This window comes from Amblyomma maculatum, chromosome 7 (assembly GCF_055883805.1).
Source record: "Amblyomma maculatum isolate TAMU_Amacu chromosome 7, ASM5588380v1, whole genome shotgun sequence".
NCBI classification, from domain to species: domain Eukaryota; kingdom Metazoa; phylum Arthropoda; class Arachnida; order Ixodida; family Ixodidae; genus Amblyomma; species Amblyomma maculatum.
The window spans coordinates 125,185,296-125,210,179 of NC_139350.1; the positions used below are offsets into that span (position 1 = coordinate 125,185,296).

At 45.3% G+C, this 24,884-nt stretch overlaps 1 protein-coding gene across 2 annotated transcripts in view; it reads right to left on the reverse strand.

Moving 5' to 3' along the window:
• Positions 1–24,884, reverse strand: part of LOC146184668 (serine/threonine-protein phosphatase 2B catalytic subunit 2-like) — a 115,220-nt gene that overhangs the window by 22,613 nt on the left and 67,723 nt on the right. For both annotated transcript variants that reach the window (XM_084609442.1, XM_084609443.1), the window contains exons 7-9: positions 19,376–19,470; positions 13,391–13,516; positions 6,273–6,350 (exon numbers count right to left, since the gene is read on the reverse strand). In XM_084609442.1, coding sequence (XP_084465568.1) covers positions 6,273–6,350; positions 13,391–13,516; positions 19,376–19,470 — 299 coding nt within the window. The remainder of the gene's footprint in view (positions 1–6,272; positions 6,351–13,390; positions 13,517–19,375; positions 19,471–24,884) is intronic.

Here is a 24,884-nt window from a genome sequence, read left to right on the forward strand (position 1 = left end):
CATGCTACAGGACCCCATCTACTCAGCCCCATGAGAGGAGTCACCTAAGATACAGCAGACACTGCAGATGGCCCGACTGAACCGCGATTGCGTACCCTAGCTAGCACACTGTTTTTGCAGGCCGCCTTCATGGGAATGAACAGCATGCCCCTAACACAAATGGCAATGAAGAATATTAGCCAAACCTGTCCCAACAAGATTATTTGTTATTAATGGTTTGGACTCAGGCTATGAGAAACACTGTGGTGGAGGGCTGCAGAAATTTCGACCACCTGCTGTTCTTTAATGTGCACTGACATCGCACAGCATGCCAGCGCCTGACTGACTCCAATTACTTTCCTGCCCAAGCTTATTCCAATCGATAGCTTGCTAATGATGATTCAATGTCGCATTTTCTGGCTTTCAAAGCACTCCTGGAAAGCTAGAGCCATTCAATGGGTAATGGAGAGACTAATCACTCAGTGTTAGTTTTCGGTTTAGTGTTTTTCCAGAGCCAAGTCTGGTGACAAACGCTTGTCTACATCGGAGCATATCTGCACTGCTGCCTTGCCATGTTCCCTGAAGTCCGGTGCAACTATGGACACATTTTTGGACAACAGCAGCAGGGATACATACAGCATCCTTGATTTGTCTGCTTTTAGCACAGACAGTGACGCTGCGTCAAACCGTGCCAGAACGAAAACAGACGTCCGCTGATAATGACAAGCTGTCAGGCTAGCTGGTGTTGACCCATGATTAACAGTGCTTAACCACACATCTTTTATGTGTTCTTTACTCTGCCAGTGTGGTTAGGCACTGTAATTCATGGAGCCACTGAAGTCATTTTCTTCACATAGTCTCAGAACGACTACACATCAAGCTCAAAATATTCTGTGCATTCTAAAGGTTAGTTTTTGTGAGGTGCCAGCGTTTTCCAGCCTTATGTTCACTGTTCTAAAACACTATATTATCCACTGGGCATGCTCTGATAAATTGAAAAAAAATTACCTAGACCACCCAAAGAACTACCACATTTCTCATGGACAGGAAAGAGTTAAATTTTAAACAGCGCCTTTCATGATGACGAATCAAGTGATGCCTGACCGGACCGAGTTTTCTACTCAAGACTGAAAAAGAGAACAAGAAAAGGAGGGAGGGGAGACCCAGCATCACAAGAGAGGTGTGGGTGTCAAACTAACTCTTGTGTACTTCCACAAACACCACCCATATCAGCATCTGCTGATACTCTCTCCACAACAGCTGAGAGCACACAGACTTAATTATGCAGGTTCAACCCATTCTTTGCACACGTTTTGTACAAATAACCTCGCAGATGCCTTCCAAAAGCGATTCAATGCAACGCTTTTTGGAGGAGTCTGCTCCCCGACCCAATATGGCTGACAAGGACTAACCCAGTTAGAATACAAAGGTTCCTAGTGCTCCCAACAAGCGTAGACCCAATCATAGCAATCCGCCGGGGTGCCAAGAAAACGGCAAAGAAAAAACAAAGCAGAAAGAGAAAACTACAAGCAGGAGAGACAGAACCAGCACCACCACCAGAAGAAGAAAAAAAATGCACGCACACATACGCACACAACACAGGCACAAAAGCATGGGGTGCGTGTTGCATCCTCCCAAAGCATAGTGTGAACCTCCTTGAACACCTTGCTGCTCAAAAATCAAGATCTATAACATGCTACAATGGTGAAAGATACCAAAGAAGACTACACGTCTCTATGCATTTTAGTGCTGAAAAATGTGACAAAGCTGCCATGCACTCTGTTTGATGGCATACATTGCCAGTACTTTTTAATATACAGGGCATCATTTTTTATTTTGAACCAATTCCTTGAAAGACAATACTGAAGCCAGATTAACCAGTTTTATAAAACTGTTCCACATGGCAAACACGAGGCAAAAAACTTATAACTAGAGCTTTGTTAAAATGAACATTTATTCCCCTTCACCACTAACAAAATATAAGAAAATTTGAGATCACTTTGGCACCCGCATTTGGGGAATGGTAAGCTTTCTTTTGAAGAAAGAAAACAGACACACAAGAAAAAGAAGAGGCTTCCGGTTTGTGATGCACACTATGATGTAACGTCCCAAGGAAGTTTGGTACCACGTGACTCCCCTTGCACGTCGACATTACCCCCCTTGGCTATTTCGAATGTCTGACTTAAGTGGCTCTAATTCATTATTCCGCATGCACCAAATTTTTTCCCCATAAGATGTTTTCATCCTCTATTGCAGCCATTTGTTTTCTTCAAACATGAAACGTAATCCTGCCTACAAACTCTTGGAGACACAACCTTGAAAACGTATCCACTTAATGTTTACGCATTAATAAACAACATCACTTTGTCTAAACAATATCTATATGCAGGTGCACAACACAGGTGTTTTCTTTGTTCATTTCTTCACTCGTTGCTTGCATTTGAATAAGAAATGTTCCAAATGTGAGCCATTAGAAATGCCCAGTTTCATTATCATCATCAGCCTGACTATACCCACTGCAGGGCGAAGGCCTCTCCCATATTTCTCCAATTAACCCGGTTCTGTGCTAGCTGCATCCACTTGACCCCAGCGAACTCCTTAACCTCATCCACCCACGTAACCTTCTGCCGCTCCCTGCTACGCTTTCCTTCCCTTGGAATCCAGTTTGTTACCGTAAGCGACCATCGGTTATCCTCTCTTCGCACTACATGTCCTGCCCATGCCCATTTCTTCTTGATTTCCACTAGAATGTCAGCAACTTCAGTTATTTCCCTGACCCACTCTGCACGCTTCTTAATTGTTAACGATACCCTTAGAATTTTTTGGTTCCGTAGCCCTCCATGTTCTCAAGTAGAACCCTTTTCATTAGCCTCCACGTTTCAGCCCCAAAGGAGAGTGCAGTTAAGATACAACTGTTTTATACTGCTTTCCCCCTTTCATAGTTTCTAAACCTTTCTTAATCTCGTCCTTTGTCACTGGCGCAATGTCTGACTGCTTTTCACTATAGCCTATGTCATTATTGTCCTGACTACTTCGGCTACCATATAGATCAGTACAGAACTCCTAGGCTAATTTGACTATCCTGTCCATATTTATGATGACATTGCCCGCTTTGTCCCTTAGCGCATACATCTCATTTGTGCCTATGCTCAATTTTCTCTTCACCGCTTTAAAGCTGTCCCCGTTCTTTAGAACATGCTTAATTTTCCCCATGTTATACTTCCTTATGTCAGCCATTTTACACTTATTGATTACCTTTGATATCCCTGCCAGTTCTATCCTGCCTGTTGAGTTGGAAACTTCTAGACTTTGGCATTTCTTAATCAGTTCTTTTGTCTCCTTAGATAGTTTACAGATATCCTCTCTAACTACCCTACTGCCTACTTCTACCCTGCACTCATTAATTACCTTTCTGAAATTATTGTTCATTGCTTCTACGCTAAGGTCATCCTCGGTTAAATCTGAATATCTACTTTGTAGCGATATCCTAAATTCTTCTGCCCTCCCCTCAACGCTAATTTGTTGACGGACTTCTTTCTTCCTCATCTGTTCCGTTCCCTCTCCAGATATAGACTAATTCAAGCCCTCACCATCCTGTGGTCACTGTATCGCACCTTTCCGATTACCTCTACATCCTGCATAATGCCGGGGTTAGAATACAGTATGAAATAATTTCATTTTTATTCTCCCCGTTAGGGCTTTTCTGTGTCCACTTTTGGTTCTTCCACTTGCTGAAGATGGTATTCATGATTCTTATTTCACTCTGCAAACTCGACTAATAACTCCCCACTGCTGTTCCTACAACCAATGCCATAGCCTCCTACTGCATGGTCTCCAGCCTGCTTGTTCCCTACCTTGACATTGAGGTTAGCCATTAGTAAAGTATACTGCGTCCTTACTTTCCCCACTGCCGATTCTACATCTTCGTAGAAGCTTTTGACTGCCTGATCATCACGACTACATGTAGACACGTGGGCCTGTACAACCTGCAGTTTATACTGCTTATTAAGCTTAATTACAATACCTACCACACTCCCATTAATGCTAAAGAATTCTACATTATCAACTATATCTTTATTAACAAGGAACCCTACCCCTAGTTCTCGTCTCTCTGGTAAACCTTGATAACACAATACATGTCTACCCTTCAGTACAGTATATGCCTCATTTGGCCTCCTAACCTCACTAAGCCCTATCACATCCCATTTCATGCCCGCTAGTTCTTCGAAGAGCACTGTTAAACTAGCCTTACTAGCTAAGGTTCTAGCATTAAACATAGCCAGGGTCAGTTTCCAATGGTGGCCTGTACGGAGCCAGATTCTTAGCACCCTTTGCTGCGTCGCAGTTCTGACCACCATCGTGGTCAGTTGCTTCGCAGCCACAGGGGACTGATGGCTAGGGGTTTGTTACAGTATTCATAGGAGGTTGTGGCCAATTACTACACCAGGGGGGCCAAATCCTGTTCTGGTGAGGAAGTGCGTTTCCGGAGGTGTTCGCCAGATAGGTCACACCCCAAACCTGTTTATGCAACTCTATCGCCACACTGATTTTTTTTTATCCGGTGGGGAATTGCGCAGCACCGGGATTTGAGCCACGGTTCCCTTGCAAGCGAGGCAGATGTTCTATCTCTACACCACCGTGCCAATGCTCAGTTTAGACCCAGCCAAAATTAATATTAGAGCATCACAGTTCCCAACTGTGACTGTAATGATTAAACATGCATCCCAGTTTGTGCACTGCTCCCACTTACCAGCGCTAGTTTCATGCAATAAACATAACTTTGCCAACACTTCTTGCAACCTCACATAACTGCTGCGAAGGCAAAAACAGGCTAACAATGGAAGCAGAGTTACTGATTAGAAGAGCACATCGACTCGTGAGACAAGTGCAAGACACTGCTGTTCCGAATATTCGCAGACCCACTACTGGCTTCTTTACAGCTAATCCCAGATATATCAACCCTGAGTACATCGAATTGTAGTTTATATCAAAATGTCTAAATATCCCCTTGAAAACCCCATATAAAAATATAGCAGTGTTGTTCGCATTTACCGAACTACAGTTAATAGAATATCAGATATGTCGATCTGTGCACTTCCACAATCACCTTTCACGCATTTTGTCTAGTGTGCTGCTTTCAATGAGACATTACTGTGATGTGGTAAAGCTGCCATTCGGTCTACTGGCTACAGTTTTTGGTGGCCTTCGCATGGTCCACTTGGCTGCTGAAGGCGATGCACAACCGCACCATATATTAATTGAGTTGTTGCGCTTATAATGCGCAAGCAAGACCAGTAGACCTCTCACGCTTGGCGGTGGCTCTTCTGAAAGTGCCATCTGCCGCAGCTTTGACGCGAGCCCCAACTTCCAACGGCACTTATACCATGCGATGCAAGACACGAGCTCCAACACTCTGCTCTGCATGTGAGGGTGCGACCACTGTGGCCCCCTTTTCAATGCCTGGCGCAAAGTACAGCTCAGCACAAGAGCATGCCTCATGGGGAGCAGTGTGCCGCCCGCATGCATCGTATTCATGCTTTTGGGTTACAGAGAAGTTCATCTGTTGGCCTGTTTTATACATCAAATCGCCAATATATACAACAATTTCATGATCCTCTTCAAGTTCAATGTATCCTTCCCTTTCGAGTTCAATTTTCCCGGCCGTATCGCTTCACTAGACATACAACATTTTAAGGCTGCCATACAAAAACTTTTTTGTTCTAACTGCCATACTTCCCGTCGCTCACCTCTCATGTAACACCCTTTAAATGAAGCCTCTAAGGATGTAATAAAGAAAATGAGATTTGGCAACACTTCTGCAGTTAGCAGTACATTGCCACCTAACTAAGCAGACCGGACTCATCCGGCTGCCACAGGCTTCGAGCTGCTCAAAATAAAAATGATACCCTGTACATTTCAAAATCATTGACACAGTGCCCATGCATCTCACAAAGGGTGTCTAGGCAAACCGGAGTGCCCACTAACGAGTGCTGTTTAACTGGATTTGCATACAGAAATATTGCAGCACTGTGTACATCATGTTTGCTTATTTAGACACAATTAAACTTGCTTGATATTCTTCCATTACAACGCAAGTTACAACTCCAGCACTCCCTTGCCAGATGAAACTCAAGGCACCCAGCGTCACATTAACATTAATGCGAAGCTAATATCTCTATGCAGGTGAATTCAATCGACAGCAGTGCACGCAACTGTCAAAATGAGACAGCTACAAGGCTGCATCAAAGAAAGTTTGGTGTAAACAAAGAGCACCTGATGAAGCCCGTGCCTACCTTCGAACGTGTCATCCCCTTCTGTCATGAGCTCATCATCTGAGCAGATGTTCAGGACGTTGACCAACATTTCCGTCACTGCGCAAGATACAAAAATGTATACTGAATTTCTCAAAGTTTTCAGAACCACATGAAACAAAGATTGTGCATAAGAAAACACACAAGCACACTCCTCACCTTCAGTTTCCTTTTTTTTTTACACTTGTGCCATCTTTTTCAACAACCAGTTACGTATACTGATGTTTGCAAAGGTACTGATCGCCAGCAGAGCAAAGACTGCTTACAAAGCACACTCAGCTCTGCCTAGTTTATGCAATTATCAAAAAAAATAATAATAAAAAGAGTGAAACACTTGCAGCCAATGCAGTACTGACCTAACTGAATGACTGAATGAGCAATTTATAAGGGATATGCGGATCCACTAAGCCCCCTGTCTCTGTTCAGGTTTGGCCTAACTGCACCAACATGGACCATGGGGATGCTCAGACTCGACGGGCAAGAAATTTCTTTTTGGAAACCCCAAGTAAGGAGCACATTGTGCACATTGCCAGGCAGCATGCACCACCTTCAAAGCAATCGGCACATGCGCATTGGCGCCCCACAGAAATGGATTGTGTAATTTTCTGATATTGGACTGTATCACAGCCAGACATCGTTTCTCTTCGCAACACCCAACAGTGCAACACAGCTGCGGGTCATGCCCTGAACCATAGCCTCTTTTATACACTCTCTGCCTGTCAACTCCGCGCTCCGCAGCCGTCGCCGCCACTCCTCCTCCGTTGACAAGTTACGACGCTGACTGCCGAGAGATGGCGACAGCTACGTCGGGTCACCTTCGCCAGGCGAGTGCCGGGTGAGCCGTGTTGCAAAGCGGTCTGGATAGCCACACGCTGCCGCTGTCTCACTGTTTCGTGGACTGTTCTGCTGTGTGCAAGGTCATGCTTCTACTTTTCTCTGCCTTCGGGTGCTGCAGGAATACAGCATTGCACCAACTGGTAAGTGCCAGCTTTGCTTTGTCCTTCCGGCGATCGCTGCGTAGTATTCAGCTGCTTTGAGGCTTGTAAAAGATAGTGACAGCACCAATGTGTTTATTAAGCGTCAACACTGCAATAGTAATGTTAGATGCGCACCTGTGCTTTCTGGATTGCAATGCTAATTGCTTCCCTGCCTAGCTCGTCTGCGTAGTGTGTTAGTGTGCTCCTGCGAAGCTTTTTTTTTTTTTTTTGCAGTATACGCTAATTACGAAAATTTGTGATAAAATAGAAACACAAGATTTAACTATTGTGAAGGTGACTACTTTAAAGTGAGTTAAACCAAACCTTGCAAAGCCTATATTAGTTTCCCTTCTCGCACTCAACCACATTAAGGCCTGTGAGAAATAATGACAGCACCAGAAGTGTGTTTATTACGCGTCAGTAAGGTAATAATAATATTAAATGTGCACGTGTATTTTCTGGACTGCGATGCGAACTTTCTTCCTGGTTAGCTCGTCTGTGTGGTATGTTACATGCGCTCCAGCGCAGTATTTTTTGTTTCGCTAACTGCGCAATTCTGTGAAAAAAATAAAAACACAAGCTTTGCCTATTGTGACGATTATTTTGGAGTGATCGAAACAGAAAAATGCAACGTGTATATTTGTCTTTCCTTGTTTTTCTAGTTAAAAAAAAAAAAACATTTGTACGACGCGCTGAATCATTGAAAGTAACAGCTGATACCAAAATTGTTTTCCTTACAGATCTCAATGGCATACTGCGATGCAGTTGTTTCAATCATCTGTAAATCAAGCTGGCTTCTGAAGTGCTATCAGTGACAGCAGTCACCGTGAACTTTTTTCCCTACTTGTGGCAGCTATTCATCACACCATTTTACATGGTACTCTTGAAATGTGTAAATAAATGCTGGTGCCTTTCTTCTTAAATTTCGTTTTATTGCAGCGTAGATTAGCATTGTAATTTTTCTATTACAATTGGCGCTAGCGGAGCAGTCATGCAGTTTTTCGAGCCATGCGCAATTTCTTGAAACTGCCTGACAAAGTGTCATATAGCGTTGGTGTTATTGCCTAACAAGTATCATGATCACTTGTTATGCTTAATGGATGTTGGCCTTATAAGTAAATATGCTGAATATGCACGACGCATGCTTAGGAACAGTTATCCCGCTAGCGAATAACAGCGCTCCCGCCCCGCGCCAACATGCGTACCCGTGCGACCCGTGCGCCACGACCCCTACGTCAGTGGCGCCCTCAGCGAGGGGACCGCGCAACTTTACTCAACGGCGCCGCTCTATTGTTCGCGCAGCACGTTGACAGGCACAGAGTATAAAGGAGGCTATGCCTGAACAAATGCATGTGCCAGGCAAAAAGCAGTCTCCATGGGTATGGGTGACAACTGTTGCGAATATCAAGAGACGACACCACAGCAAGAAAGCAAGTGCAACGAGACCAGAGTTCTTCAAAGCAGCTCATGTGAATCAGTCTCCCAATGTACAGGTGAGGCCAAAATATTGCAGAGCACACCTCAGGTGTTTGAAATTTTCTCACATGATCCGCAGAAAAGATATAATGGCAACTTGGATCCATACGCGAGCATAATAGCGTCATGTGCTAACTTATCATTAAGGCACTTCCTAATATTCGCCATGTTACGTGTGACAAAAGTTCTTATTACCGAGGCATACTCCGTGTTATGATGACTGGGAGTGTACACACATACTGTATTCGTCTGCATATATAACTGTGCCACACCTTTTCCTCAAGAAATTACAAAAAATTACAGAAATACAGTGGATGCATGCACAGTGCGAGGCAACTTATTGACAAGAAGCTGAAATGTGGTAAAACAGGCTGATAAAAATGGGAGGATACTTAAAGGACTACAGACACCAAAATTTTTGATGCAGTCTTTTTTCTTTGGAACAGTGCAAGAGACAATTGTGCACGAGTCGCCATCTGTAAGTCAGATACACAAGTCAAATAATTTATTCTAAACTCTACTATCTTGCGCAGTTTCAATTTTAGTTTCACCTGCTAAACATCGGGTGTGCCGTCAAAGACCTAGTGCCACCAGCCAGAACTATGCCAGTGATTTTTCATTCACGAACATCAAAAACGGTGAGTTTTTATGCAGAAAAGGGCCTTTAATGTAACAGCGTTAAAAATTTAATCTATTGGCAGACCTTGACTCCCCCTAAGCTATTCCAAGTCGAGGCACAGGAGACTCATGAAACTGAGCAATCCAAAACATAATTCATTACAGTAATGATTTGCATAATAATTTGGAATGCCCCTCTGTGGTCATTGGTGCAAAGCAGTTCTCACTTTCCCTGCTTTTATCACCATTTCAGTGTTTTGTGCCATTTTCGCCAGTGGTACAGGTGCTCCTTGTACACACATTCTACTTTTGTTCCACAATACCAGTGATGGTACCGGTAAGTTGCAATCTAGACCAACTTTCAGAGCACTGAAATTTCCAACCTAGATTAAGTATTTGGAAGCAATCTGGAGCATGCAGCCTTCAGTTTTCCCAAAGTACGAGCATCACAATAGTAAAATGGAGTGCTCAGTTTAGCTTCCAAATCTCTTGGGATGGCAAGCAATGTCAAAATAGGAGTGTGCCATAGCTGTGTGCTACACATTAGTGTGTGTGTGTGTGCGTGTGCGTGTGTGTGTGCGCACGCGCGTGCGCGTGTGTGTGTTTGTGTGTTTAAATAGTAGAAATAACAAGATGTGAAACCCACTTCATAACTGAAGATGACACCTCTATAAAACATATCACGCAAGGCTCACTTGTATGAAAAAGAACTGAACAAGGGTAAATACAATCACTGTTTCTTGTATACAAGTACAGCCAGAAATGAACAAGATTTGGCCTAGAAGTAGAGGTGTGCATGGATTCGGGCACTCGGGAGCCCTCTGCTTCAGGCTCAGGCCGGGCCTGGGTATATTTCCTTTGGGCGGCCTGAGCCGGACACATTAATCTGGAATACACGCAACCTTTGTGAAAGCGCGAGTATGGCTACGGTGCGCCAGGCCTCTCGAATACACAACATTGAGTGTTTTCCAGCATCCTTCCCATCCACCTCAATTTCCACCACACGCCCTTGTCGTGAATGAATCCTTGCTGGTCATCGACCAAGCAGAAAGGCTGCTTCCGAGTTACAGTGTTTCGACTTTCGCGTCTCCCTCATTGGTAGCACTAGAGAAGACGCTTAGGTATCCATTTCTGGAATTGCTCCATACTGCCACCTCTCACAAGTTTCTATTGTGGCTTGCTCCAGGCCTTGACATAACCTCGGTAGAAGCGGGACATACTCAAAGCAGTGCTTGAGGTGCCTCTTCGTACTTGGCCACAGAGTTAGACTCCTTTTCAAAACTTGTTTCTGCCAGCAAAGGCAGTCATGGCTTATTGCATGTTGCATCCGGGCATGAGCCGCAGTACAGGGTTAAAAGAAAAGAGAGTCTGCGCTTTATGTGTTCACGTCCCTGCCTCTGTGTACAGTACCCTTCTGGGTATTATTTCTGTGTATTATGCAGCACCAACTAGTCCCTCAAGTTGCTATGTGGCGTTAAGAGCCAGCGCACTTTTGGAAAAGCAAGGAAGTCGTGCACGCAAAACTGCGAAGAGTAATACAGTAAAAACTCAATTTACCGAGAACAGATTTAACGAAGATACTGTCGACGACCGATTTTTCGAACTCTCAACAGACCACGAAAATATCCGAAAAAACAAATGTGCACCAAAAAAGCTCAATTTATTGCCTACTATTCACTTTGAGGCTGGAAAAATTCATGAATGCTTTTCTGCAGCACGCTCCGATTCCGTGCTAACAGGTCCGCCTGAATTTCGCTTGCATCAGCAAGCTTGCGTCGGCTGCGCTGCTGCAGGTAAGTCATCATTGTCAGACTCCACAAGCACTTGGCGAATAATTTCTGCATCTGTGAGCCCAGCGCACAGTTCCAACTCGTGGTCCACGTCTGTGAACTCTGAAAACGAGACGGCCAATGGAATTTCAACACCAGCAGTGCGAAGGTCGTGAATGAGCTGCTCACTGCCTGACAGCTGCTCGACGACGCTCTCCTTATCCAAGGCAGCCGACTAGCCATTCAGCACAAATCCCGCGTGGCAGAAGCAATTGCACAGCGTTGTGGGTGCTACAGACTTCCACACACCGGCGAGCGTACTAAGTGCTCCAAGCAAATCAACAGAGTAGGTTTTCCCACTGTCGAGGCACACCACAACCACCAACCACTGGATCCCAACACCGGCTCCATTGAGTGCCTTCTCACTGCCGCATTGCACGCAAAAAAACTTATAAAATCCGGAAACAGCTTCTTGAAGAACTGAAGCTGATTCAATTAAATGCCAGCCACAGTAGCGACAGTGTAGTTCTCGTATCAGCACAACCATGGCTAGGCCTACTCGCTACACTCTGCAACGCACGTGAAACGCACGGCAAACACACAGAGGAACAGGCAGGCAGTCAAAGCGCTCACGGTAAAAGAACAAAAAAAGCACTCCAGCGGCAAGCAGCGATGTTGTCCCGGAAATGGAAGCTGCTAGGCAAATAATATAGCCTCGATCCAGCGTAAGTTTAGCTCTAAGAAGCAGCATGCAAGGCCGGCACCGGTTTCGAGGCTATCGAAGGAAAAAGTAAACAATCAAGATGGCGGCGACACCGCTCAAAATGTGTGGCAGTTGGCCTGGCTGATGCTTGGAATGTCCGAAAAATCGAATAGCCCTCCTAGAGTGTCCGAAATTTTCAGCAGCATTATACAGCGACTTTATAAGGTATGTCCTGGGGCCGGGAAAAAGTCCGAATAATCAAGCATGCCCGAAAAGTGGGGTGTCCGAAAAATCTGTCGTCGACTGTATTCCGATCCCCCATCAGAAGCCCACATGGTCCAATGCTTTGAGTACCTTGAAATAACGAAATTAACTTTACTATGTGTCCCAATATAACGAACTTTTTGTCAAAAAATGGTCAAAAATTATATTTGTGGTTTATTTTGTTTAAAACGCCCAAAAATCTGACTGCGAGCCAAAGGCAACATCGCAGAGAAACTTCGTCCCACTTTTGCCAAACTGCACGGCGCAAGATGGGAGATTTATTGATCTGAATTCAGGGGATTTTGCAAACGGTAAAAAGCCTGCCTGTCGACCCAGTGTTCACATGCGGCATCGGGTAAAGTTTTGGATACATTCGACCTGTTGCAACAGTCTGCAGGAGGAATACATGAAACTCAGTGGAGTTCTTGCTTACAAACTACAAGCAAGCAAAAATCAGAGACTTCTTTGCTATGAAAGAAGTTTTTAGTCCCTTGGCACCATTCTTGCTGACATACAATTTTCGCTGCTTCTTTTGCTACGCGCTAGCTATCAGTGTCTGTTGTCTACGCAGGCTGCAATTTGAATATAGCAACATAGCATAGTGGGCAATTGCTGTCATTTCATTTCGGAAGACGTAACAGTACAACTTCCCTGTTTCTTCGTATAAGTTGCGCTGCTACGATCTTTCAAAACGCAATTTCTTTCATCGTTTTACGCTTCGCAATTACGATGCCGTAATGCTTCCTTTAACGCCGCTGCACCGTATATTACTCTATTTTATCGAATTGAATGACCGAAGAATGTGTCCCTCAATTTAACGAAGTTCCCGATTTAATGAAATAATATGCGGCTCCCCTCAACTTCGTTAAACTGAGTTTTAATCGTCATCCAAGCTACCAGTTAGAGCAGTAAAAGAAACTTCTGCACTGCTGAATTCATGACCCAGAAGTGCCACAAATGCCCCAAGCATTCATCAGCACATAACTTGTTTTTACATAACATAGAAAAATAATTCTACGTATGTGCTGTGTCTATATGTTCTACAAATCTGTCATCTCAAACATGGTGTCTAAACATTTCAAGGTCTTAAATAACCTTGTTACCGTGAAGTTATTCCTTTCTATATCGTCGCTTCAACTGCACACCCTTAATGAAATTTCCACAAACCGCAATACCGCTCGGTTACACCAAGCACGGACAGCATTGCACAACATGTGGTGCAACCCCCCGTTGTTTTCACCTTCGAGCACACTCGCAAACAAACACCCTGAAGAACAGTGCAGGTCCACTCACCCTTCTCGCCTACAAACGGCAGAGACCACGTAAAGACGTCCATAAAGTTGGGCAGCCAGTACGGGTGCGGTGAGCAGTTGAACTGCCGGATGTTCATCACATTGTTCTCGTACTTGAGCACCGCCGCTGCGCACATAGCACCAGGGAACATGCACAAATAAACAACCTGGTGTGGGGCTGATCTTTGAGCTGTTACCAAACCCCAATACCCTGTGCCTGCTACATACAAACAGAATACCAATGCACTGACATTTCTGAAGGAAGCACCGAAAAGCAATATTGCAAATAATCAAAGTGACAAGGATGCAAGAGCTTGTAAAAGGGGGGGGGGGGGGGGGGGGGGGGGATGTTAAGCTTCTGCCATAAACCTGTGACTGACAGAAGAGCCTGGCCCCTGCATCTGCATTCTGAGCTCAGCTTTTCTACCCCATCCTCCCTTAGTTAGCCTTTGCTGGTGGCCGACTATGCCATGAGCCATGATGGCTGAAAAAGCTTCAACCTCCATGCAGCCAGTGCTTATGTCCACCTGTCAAACCCATAGTCCATGCTCTCACAAGTGCTTCATCTTTGAGGGCCTCTACAGGCAGTTTTGTTTGGCTGTCAAGCTGCCAACCACTGGTCCTAATGCAACTACAGCAGAACCTCGTTGATACCCTTATTTATTTCCCAAACCATATGCTCCAAATTGTGAGCAATAAACAGGCTCCTGTTTTGTCACCCAGTTTCAGTTTGTCACCCAGTTGCAGCTTCCTTTCAAAATTTCTACACAATACAACGTGACTAGAATCACCATCCAGCAGATATTGCCATCATTAATTATTACGAGATTTTTCACGAAGCTATAGCTAGCATTGTATACTCAGGTGTTATTTAAATTTGACTGTGCTGTATTTCCCAATTTATGTATTTTTGTGTTTTTTTCCACTCCCCCTCTGTAATGCCTCTGGCTCTGAGGGGTACCATACATACATAAACATATTTATGCAGCAGCACACACACACACACACACACACAACATGAAAACTGAACTGCATAGTCGCTGTTGCAATAGCTTCCCTCAGTGATAAATTAACATACAAGTGGGCAGATTCTGTGGCGATACAACAAGGGGAGAAACACAGAAGCTTCTTTGCAGCACTTAAGAGTAGTAGGCAAAGCATCCAAAGCTATAACAATTCGCTTACGAATGTGAAAGGAGAAGTCTAAGGTGACACTGATGATGAATTTTTATGGAGCATAAGCAGCTGTGACCAAAGAGCATCATGACATAGGAAATTTTACCTTCTTGCTCAAGGTAGGGTCAAAGATGCATCTGTCAAGCAATTCATCGCAAGCCAAGCACCAAGGCCAGAGGAGCAATTGCACCCCCTGTATCACTGGCACAAGAGATCGAACCTCGCACCTCTCGCATTTGAAGAGGATGCTCATAACACTAGGCTACCCCTGCGGTTCGGGTCTGAGAATCGCAGCACAAACGGCAAGGCGATTCAACAGCAAGAACACTGCAAGTCAAGATTGATGCTCGTTGCGCTAGTTGGTTAATTATGACTTCAATAACAGCGCAGGTAGGAAGGTACTGTTCTCCTGGGCCTTCCCGTCCCTTCTTTCTACCTGCGCTGTTATTGAAGTCACTGCAAGTCCGCCACATTTTCTTTCTTAACAATAAAACTTCTGATGACAGACGGAATTCCAGACCCAAAAACCCCCATCTCTGGCTCTTTGCGGCAGTTTTGTTTGCAGCAGATGACATACCTGGTGAAAAATGTTCCCCACTATAGAGCTGAACCATGCAGACAGGGTGTCTAGCAAACCACTATTTTAAAAATCACTGACTATTTCAGTTCAAATTCCCTGACAGGTGAAGAGGCTAAAAAATGCTGCTGCTGATGATAATGAGTACAGACGAATAATTCCCAACATAAAGCTATTTATCAATCATACTCTGCATTTGACAATAGTCAAAGATGTTATTAGTGTTAAGGGCCGGTAAAAACGTCAAAAATTTACTGAAAATTAATGCCGGTTTCCATTGGGCGAACAGGAGCAAGAGCAACGAGCAGCCTGAACAGCCCACCAGGGCACCGAGGACGCGCATTCTCGTCTCCCCAACGGAACATTCACGCTGCTTCTGAGCAGCGTAGGGAGGAGGAGCGAGCGATGTCAGGCGTCATGTGATCAGACTTTTCTCGCGCTCGTGTTGCCCATATTCGCCGGCCCATGGAGGAAGGAAAGAACTTAGGACAGGCCCTGACGTCATTTTTTTGAGGCCGGCGCGGCCGCGCCGCCACCGGGCGCTGCTTCTCTCCTCCTCCTTTACCCTCCACATTTTCTTCCTCCGCGACGCTCACGTACCTAGGGCCCTTAGCAACGCTGTTGCTAGTGGCCCAAGTTTTCATAGCGACAGCGTTGCCGTTGCTAATGGCCCGACTTGGCTAACCCTAAATTTTTATGTCACTTCCGCCACACTTTCTCCTATGCATTGGGAATGGCAAGGGCCTCTTGTATCCTTCTTCCATGCGCCAGCCGAACGCCCCCACTGCAGTCTTCCGCCATTTTTCTCGACCGTCCTGCCCGGGCTCCGGGCGAATGACCAGAAGTGACGTCAAAAAAGGTCACGTGACTTCCTCCGTTCTCCCTGTACTCCGCCGCTGGCGACAGAGCACCGAGGACTGCTCTAGGCTGCTCTCGGGACCCCAAAAGCGCGCCTCCTCTGCCAATAGAACACAACGCTACTGCTCCTGTTCGACCACTGGTAGGCGCCGAAACTCGTGAGAGCACTCCGAGTGCAGCTAAAAGTGCTCCTGTTCGCCCAATGGAAACCGGTATAAAAGTGCACAGATCCCAGCCTCAGCAGAGCTCTTTGATACTACCATTTGAGAAACTGCCTGTAGGTCCCATGTATCAAAAAATGGTGATTTTGATTGATCGAAATTCGGGTATATATATATGCGAGGCACCCTGGGTTAACAATAGTGGCGGCGCCCACGACCATTAAAAGAAACTGTCTAAATTGCAAACTTTCAGATTGCTGATAAATGCGCAGTTACCTGGAAAATAAAATTAGTTGAAGACTTTCAGTAAAGAATATTCTTAAAAATAAAAGCTATAGAGTTAAGGGAAGATGAGTGTCTTAGAACAATAAAAAATGATCAAAAAAGATTGAGAAAAAAATCATTTTTGGAACATTATTCTTTCGAGCACCTGCACTCAAATTATTAAAGCTGAATTCGGCCAGGAAATGTGATACAATCGGCTTTCAAAACTTCACAGCAGCCACAAAATGCCCCTCCGAAAAGAAGAAATTTGTTCAAAATTCCCGCGCGTGCCGCAGGTGTTGCAGCCGGCCGATCACTGCCATCTTGGACTTGGTTTGAAACTGTTTTCTTTGTGCGGAATTTGCTCTATCTCAAAATAGCTTCGCTCAAGCAGACTGGCTGCGCGCGCCGATTTTCCGAAGGCAGTTTATGGCTCTGATTATCCTTTTCAAGCGCGCCGTTCCGAGTCTCCCACTGGCTGGCATGATCGGCGAATCATTTTTTTTTTAAGGTGACAGCCTTAGATGGCTCATCGTTGTCGTCAGAAAAAGTGTCATGCTTTTGGCAGGAGCTGCCAACTCTGGTCGCTCCTTTCATATGGGAGGGTGATATCAGAATCAGCCTGCCAGAACCATTTGCATTCTCGTTACCCCTACGACAAGCAGGCACATTCATACGGCTTGGTTGAAGCGTGATTTTGTATGTGGACTGGTAGGTTAAGTTCTGGCGTCATACGCTTAAAGGATGAGCTTAAGTGTCCCCAATAATGTAGCGCCTTACACTGATAGGGCTTACACTGATAGGAGGCGTTAGTACAGCAGGTACCGCAGGCAACAGCGGCATTTGAAATTAATTTACAAGATAAAAAAGGCGCAGTATCTGTCAATTCTCCGCGTACACATGTACAATGCGGTAAAGGAAGGAAGGAATGTGAAATAGTAGTCACCCTCTTTACTCGAAGCCTCATGCACCGCCACATTCGCAACAAATGCGTAGCAGAATGCGGCACTTCACCTTTCACCACTTTAGTCACCAGTGTCTCGTAACATTTGCTTTCTGTTTTGCATTCGTCGTCGTCACTGCCGCTTCGTGCGAGTCTGCGCTTGCGCTCGTATTTCTTAATGCACAGCTTTGTGCAGAGTTTTTCCTCGCGATAAAGATGCCAGAAAACAGTAGATTGTAACCGTACATGCAACGAGCCTTTGGAAACCGTAAGAAATGGCTTAAGAAACAAGCTGTAAGAAACAAAAACCAGAAAACGCAGCCACAAGTGTGCCATCAGGACCTGCGTTACAGCCGATGCCAGAATGTGCAGGGAACATCAACCACACTGCCCTATGATACTGTGGGTTCAAATTAAAGCACAAACTGCATGCCGGATTACGGTACACTTCGAGTTGAGGCCGCCGCCGCATACTACTCTATGGTGGAGCCAGTGTACTGTGTTCAGTAGTCGGCACAAAACCTGTTCTGTCAGGGAAGTCAGCGACCCAACGAGAGTTTCACCTTGCCATCAGCGCGGAATGAGACGGCAGTACAGAGTTCGCGTTTGTGGACATGAAAGTGTTAAACAATTTTATTGCCCACACGAAGCGTGGAACCTGTGGCAAGATGTAAAGACATGAGCGGTCAACCACTGGTGTGTCACAACAAACCTCGGCTGCAGCTCAGCTCGCCGCGCTGGCCGTTACCGGCGCGATTATTCCAACTTTTTGTCACATACTACTTCCACTGGAGCGCTTCCGCATATTTTATTGAGTACCCAACTCATGTGCGCATTGGTTCTTCTATTGCGGCAGCTCAGCCGTGCACTTGCATCAAAGTAATATATTGCGCGTCACCTTGCGGTACAGACGCGGTAGGGGCCACGCGCTCAGCAGAAATAAAAAATAAGCATGAATAACATTTGCTGTGCATGGCCTTAAAATGAATATGCACTGCAAAATATACCATGCCATTTTCACTGACTTGCCAAAATTTTTGATGGTTTCCGACATTTCCCAGATTTTTCCCGGTGCATGAAATTTCCCTGACAATCCCAGTTTTCCTGGTTACTAGACACCCTGGCAGAGGAATTACGTTGCCTATCTAGTTGCCACTAGCAAAAAGCAAGTAAAAACAGAGACATCTCCCGTCCAGAACAACTGCCGAATCAAACAACCCAAAAGCGAACCTTCTTGAGCCTGCTGTCAACTCAAGAAAAGTGCAATTATATGCATGAGAATGTAGGTAGAGTGGCAGTACATGAAAAGCAGCTGCTAAGGTATCAACATGCGTAGCAAAAGCTGTCACCGAATTCAGAACAGTGGATAAATTGCGAGTAATGTAGCTGTCATTCTCCACTTCTAACCCATCTTTACCAAGGTGCAGGGGTGCAAGAAGACCATGCCCTAAAGATATGGATCAATGCTCTTTCGCTGAAGCAACGCACTAAAGCTTGTAAACATTCATGTAATCAGCATTTCAGAGCATTCTTTTGCAGATCCAGCCAATTGTTAATATTGTATGCATGAGTTCTTGAGCAGGACTTGGCCTTATGGGATGGTGTTGAGGATTAGGGCCGTCAGTAGAAACTGGAGGAGGAAGAAATGTAACTGGTATGCAATTGAATTTATTTGAAAGGGTGCTGAGTCTACATTCAAAGTTTGAATCGTTATCAGAGGTGTCGTTATTGCCCTCACTTCGAGTCGCCTGTATGGTAAAACAGTGGAACCGGATGTCAGTTCGCGTACTGCACCTTCCAGTTCTAGCATTTTCACCAATCGGATGAGGGTGAAAAGGGTGCAAAATGGCTCTTCTGAAAACGGCACAAACTCAGAATACAGACACTGTGGTCTTGGGCTCTAGTCCTTATTTTGCCAAAAAGCCAACGTTTCTCTTGTTCTACTACATGTCACGAAGGCTCCCACTTTGTCAAGCATAATGATGCTATGCAAACGGAAGTGCCTACCTTTGTTGTTGTAGACGTCCAAGTAGTTTGGTGCGGAGAATATGGTTATGAGTGATGGAAACCCTGTGGTCTGACTCTTCCTGTACATCCGGTACCTGAGAATGGAAGGATCGACAGGGATGCACCTTAACAATATGGCCACAACAGTTGAGTGGCCTACTTAGCTGCGTAGGCTGTCTGCTCGGCCGAAAGCAAAATTGCACCAGGTTTGCAGAAAAAGTAGCTTTTACTAATTTTGAAAAATACTGCTCAAGCGAGTGCTATCCACCCACACTTACCTGTCCTATCCCCTGCACTGGTTTGCCACATCAATTGTATGAAATAAAAAAATTGAGGCATCATTTCATGCCACAAAACCAACAACGGTACAAACTACAGTGAAATCTCGTTACTACGAACACCACATTAACGAACTTTTCAAATTAACGAATTTTTTAAGAATCCCCGGCAGATTTGTCATGTTTTCAATGTAAAACTATTTCAGAATTACGAATTTCAAAATAGCGTATATTTCAGAATAATGAACATATTTTATTTCTTGTTCTATAATTTTGGAACATCAGTATTACGAATTTGGCTAAAATTAACAGCACCGCAGCTTGCAACTCTCACGTGAAACGAAACAGAAACCGCCGTTTCTGTGCGTATGGTCCGTGGGCTATAGCTATCATCATCAGGACATCTAGGACCAGCTTCTAGCGCCACCATGAAGCTATGGTTTATTACGCAGTAGCCAGCAGGCCTAGCTGCCTGCATTTTTTTTTCTTCCTGTGTTGTGTGCCGTACGCGACTCGGTCGTTCGTGCGTTCGCACGTGCGGGACGGTTTTTTTTTTTTTTTGCCGCTGATTATCTTATTGCGAAGTTTGTGCGAGATTTGCGATGATATTAGCCAGCAAAGTGCCAAGAAGATGTGAACGCAACTGCTTTCACTGCAAGAAATCGACGCAGGGAAAAAGCGATTCGGCCTCTACAGACAGCTAGCATTGCCTCATCGACTGCCGCGATCATTATGAAAGACCGAGACAAGATTTTCAAAGCTCAGAGAGCATTGAAGATGGGGTCATAAAAATCTCCGATGTTTTTTTTTTTTTTTCACATGGACAAAGTCCGTACTTTCATCGCTCGGTGCAATCACGCACGCGATGAGGTATTCCGGAAAGCGGAAGGTGTACGTGCTGTAGTGGTGTAATGTAGTGCGCGGTCGTGTTTGCTGCACGCGGCAGAAGAAAATAATGGATTTCTTTAAATAAATCAGCTTTGGAGTTAGTGCAACCTTTTCACTTGAGGTTTTGCTTGTCTACACACGTGCCTACTGCCAAGGTACGTCATTTTCATACCTAAGTTTTACCACTGGCTTATAATCGCAGATTTTTCATTACAACGATATTTCAAAATAACGAATGATTTTTCGCGGTCCCGCGGGATTCGTTATATCGAGATTTGACTGTACCACTGCTAATGCACTATGCCCTCCACAGAATGTCTGGAACAGCTCACCATATTTCCCCTGGCTTGATGTACCAGGGTCATAAGCAAGTATAATTTCCATTTAACTGCTCTACCAAAACAAATGCAATGCCCATTCGTTTCCTTTACCGAGGGTTGCAGTAAACACTATTTTGCAACAATCAGTATACTGTAAACTAAGGTCCTTGGCTGAGCACTTGCTAACCTGATCTGGCAAAGAATCCACTTCGATAGTATGGAAGATGCGCGAAGGAACAGAGGCCTTGGACATTCATTCGAGTCTTGCATCTTGTTAGTGTAAGACTCCAGAGATGCTCTGTTGTGCTGTCTATGAGGCGAAAAGCTTTTTGCCATGTTGCCGGTGTGCATCGCTGTGGCTTAGAAGTCCAGAAAGGCGAACCTGGAGACTGCCTTTGAAAAGGTGCACCCCTGATGGTATGATTCTGCTTTGGCAATCAAGCACAGCCTCTTCCCCCACATACATACCGCCAGGTGCACCTTTTCAAGGACAGTCTCCAGGTTTGCCTTTCCGGGCCACTGAAGCCGCACCGATGCACACCGGCAACATGGCAAAAAACTCTTCGCCTCATAGACAGCCCAACATAGTATCTCTGGAGCTTGACACATGACTGCTGAATGGATGCACGAAGCCTCTCAAGTCTCCTTTGGCGCACTTTCCGTGCTATCGAAGTGGATTCTTAGAGAGATCAGGCTGTATACTGTCATGCCCCATCCCAACAGATATTCGACACAAGAAATGGGAAATTATTTTTGCCCCAAAAAAGGTGATGTGCCTGATGTCTTCACAAGACAAAATGTGGAATGAATTTAGTCACATCAGGACTGACCGAACTTTGAAATTTTCCGAGAGAATATTTAGGACCTCTTTTAATTTCATTACGCAAGCATCAACATATGGGACTCGCACCGAAAGACCCAAAATTACCTTCAAGCTACCGGGGAAGTGGTACAGCAGTTAAAAGCCTGAACAATATTATAATACAAATTAGACTGCAACTGACAATAAAACAAAAACAAGATATCGAAGTCTAGCTTCTTATGTTTTAGGCACACTAAAGCAGGGAAATGCAAACACCACTGAGCCAACCTTCTTTACACTACTTCCCAAGCTAAACCACTCCTACTCTTCTTACCGTTACAGGCCCTCGTGTTAGGACCATAGAAAAAAGAAAAAACAGCGGGAGTACAAATGCAAACCTGGACCATTTGGCTGCCCCCACTTAACTAAAGAAGGTGGACTGGTGGAACTACCAAAAAGTGCTGTCCTGTGTGCTTCTTTTTCTTCTGTATCCATGTCTCTGGCTGGTCTAATATGTTAGATTCACACAAACTGGCCTACATGGTCCCATTGCCAGGACAACCCAACTCGCTTTTCCAGCTGCCGCTTTGAAGTTATTCGGTGGCTACTGCACGTGAATTTTCCACTTATCGCACATACTGTGCACAACGCCCCAGTACCTGAGCACAGGGCCAATTAGATCAGCAATTCTGAGTGCGAAGAGGATGTCTCTACACTACTATGCCAGAAATCGGCAAACTTTTTGATAGCATGTTGGAAAAGCAACCCCTTCAAGGCTTTCAGTAAAGATAGAGCTCATGTGATGCATCCTCACATGCACGGAGAGCATTTCACAACGGTCGCACAAGCATTGTGTATTAAACTCACATTTCCCTAGCTTGGTAAAAAGAGGTGCGCCTTATAAAAATACTTTTTTTGCTGAAAGCGTCTAACCGCCGTATTCACAAATATGCCTTCACTCGAACTTCTACTCCAAGCGGCCCCCCGAGGCCTGCTTTTCGTTTCAGAAAGCAACCTTCACTGGAATCGCTCCTCTAGTGGTGCATTTCTCGAGAATCTCTAGTCTGCAACGACGCTAACTTGGCCGCTCCTCGACCGCCACTCCGCTTGTAAGCATGGCGGACACTGCATCGCTCGCTCGCTGTGTGGACTTCGTTATGCCGGTATACTAAAGTTTACACAAAAGCGGATACGACGAGGATACACCAAACCTTTCTCTAAAGCATCGGCTGAGAGTGACAGCAAAACGGGACTTCCGCCACGCTATCGTTTTACGAATGCGGCCATGGCTAGCCTCCGGCCATCCCTGCCGCTCATGCTGACATGAATAACAGTGATCAGCCACCAATGTCTGTGCTGTGTTGATCGTCGCATCATCACATTTCGCTTGTGTGGCACGGGGACATTTCAAATTGTCACCGGATAAGTGGACAACTTTTCGGAGCCTATCGAGTGCAGAGTTGAGGCGTGATTTGACCGTTAATGGTGAGCTCGTTCACGGCCGGACTCGAGAGTCGAGCGGCGGTGGCGTATTTTCCGTGGCTCGCCCTGCACGCATCTGCAGACGGCGACGAACTTGTGGGGGACCAGCGTGTTTGCATGCAATAAGCTGGGGGGCCCCAGAGGTGCGGTGGGACTGTGCAGACATCTGTGCTGCAGCCCGCGCATCAATAGCTTCCCCACCGCCAGAGGGTATGTAGTACGTAGTCGGACGCGCGGCGCTGTCGAGGGAGCGCGTTGGTGTGCTCGTCCTACGGAGGGATGCTCGCGGCTGACGAAGGGCATAGCTTTGAAAGCACGTTTTCAATTAAGTTGTTTGGAAACCGCACGCGGCATTTGCTTCAGGAGAGTCAAATTCAGTGTACATGAGCTGCAGCGCGCTGCGAAGCAGCACACATGTTGTCACCGCTCGCTCCCAAGCCGTCCGCGCACTATGAAAGGAGCCATGCTCGTAGGAGTTGGCGGTTTTTACTTTTTTCCCTGCAATATATTTTCATGTCTGTCAAAGCCCAGCAATAAAAAAAAAAATACTCCGTCAAAGCCTGGCAATAACAAAAAGGCAAAGCAGCAAAAGCCACGCGTAGATCTCACACCAAAAAAATAAACCAAAGTATTCACGCCATTTCTCGAAGCCTACATCATGCTCTGCGTAATCTCTAAATCACCAGCAGCGGCTGTTGCCAGATGCAAAAGCATTTTCGGCCATTTTTCACAGCCGCCTTTGTCATCCAGCCCACCAAACAAGTTCCACTACGCTGTTAATGTCGAGGTCGCTTGCGAAAGTTGTTTAGAAGACTTGACATGAGAAACTGAGCATGTTACACACTTCAGCACGCAATTTTTGGGCCAACAGTTCACCTTAATCTCGTCCCCGTACGCTACTTGCGCAGCTTCGAATGGAGGAGGTATTCTTGAGGAGAACTTGTCGGAGGAAACGCCGAGGGGCGTTCATGAATCTGTATCAGCCCTGGAGTGGAAGAGCGGCTGTATTCTCCGCTCCAAGGAGTGGAGGTGGAGCGTCGAGTCGAGGCGGGTTTGTGAATACGGGCATAAATATGAGTGGTACGCCTTATACAAAGGTGCTCCTACACACAGGAAAATTTTTTTTCTTAAAGCAGTAAAGACACTCAAGTTTAATTTTAACATCTTTTTCTCTGCAATGATGCACGGCAAGTTGCAATACATAGACATGTTTACCTACACTGCTGAATAATCCATAATTAATTTCTTTTCTCACATTTCAGTTTCATCAACTGAGCGATGGCTAATGTCAAGGAATGCTTCAACTCTTTCAGGATCGCAAAAAAACAGACTATTCGGAGAGAGACTGAAAAAAACAGTAGAACCTCATTACTACATTCCCGCTTCATACCATTTCTCATTTCAAATGTACAAAATCGCAGACAGTGAAAAATCTCCCAGTTCCTGAATAACATGACTTCCCATTTACTACTTCTAAATTTCGACAAATTGTGCTCATATAATATGCTTTGCAATCAACTGCACATGTGCTAACGAGCGCTCGTGTACAAAGATTAGGTGCAAAGGGGCGAGGCACCAAAGAAAGCAGAGGTGCCTGTTCCCCCTGAAACATGACTTCAGGAGGAGAAACGCGGTGCCTTCTTTGCAGTGGCTTAGGGGAATAGGGGTAAACCATTTGAGAGCTACAACTACCGTATACACGCATGTAATGGCCGCACGCATGTAATGGCCGCACCCCG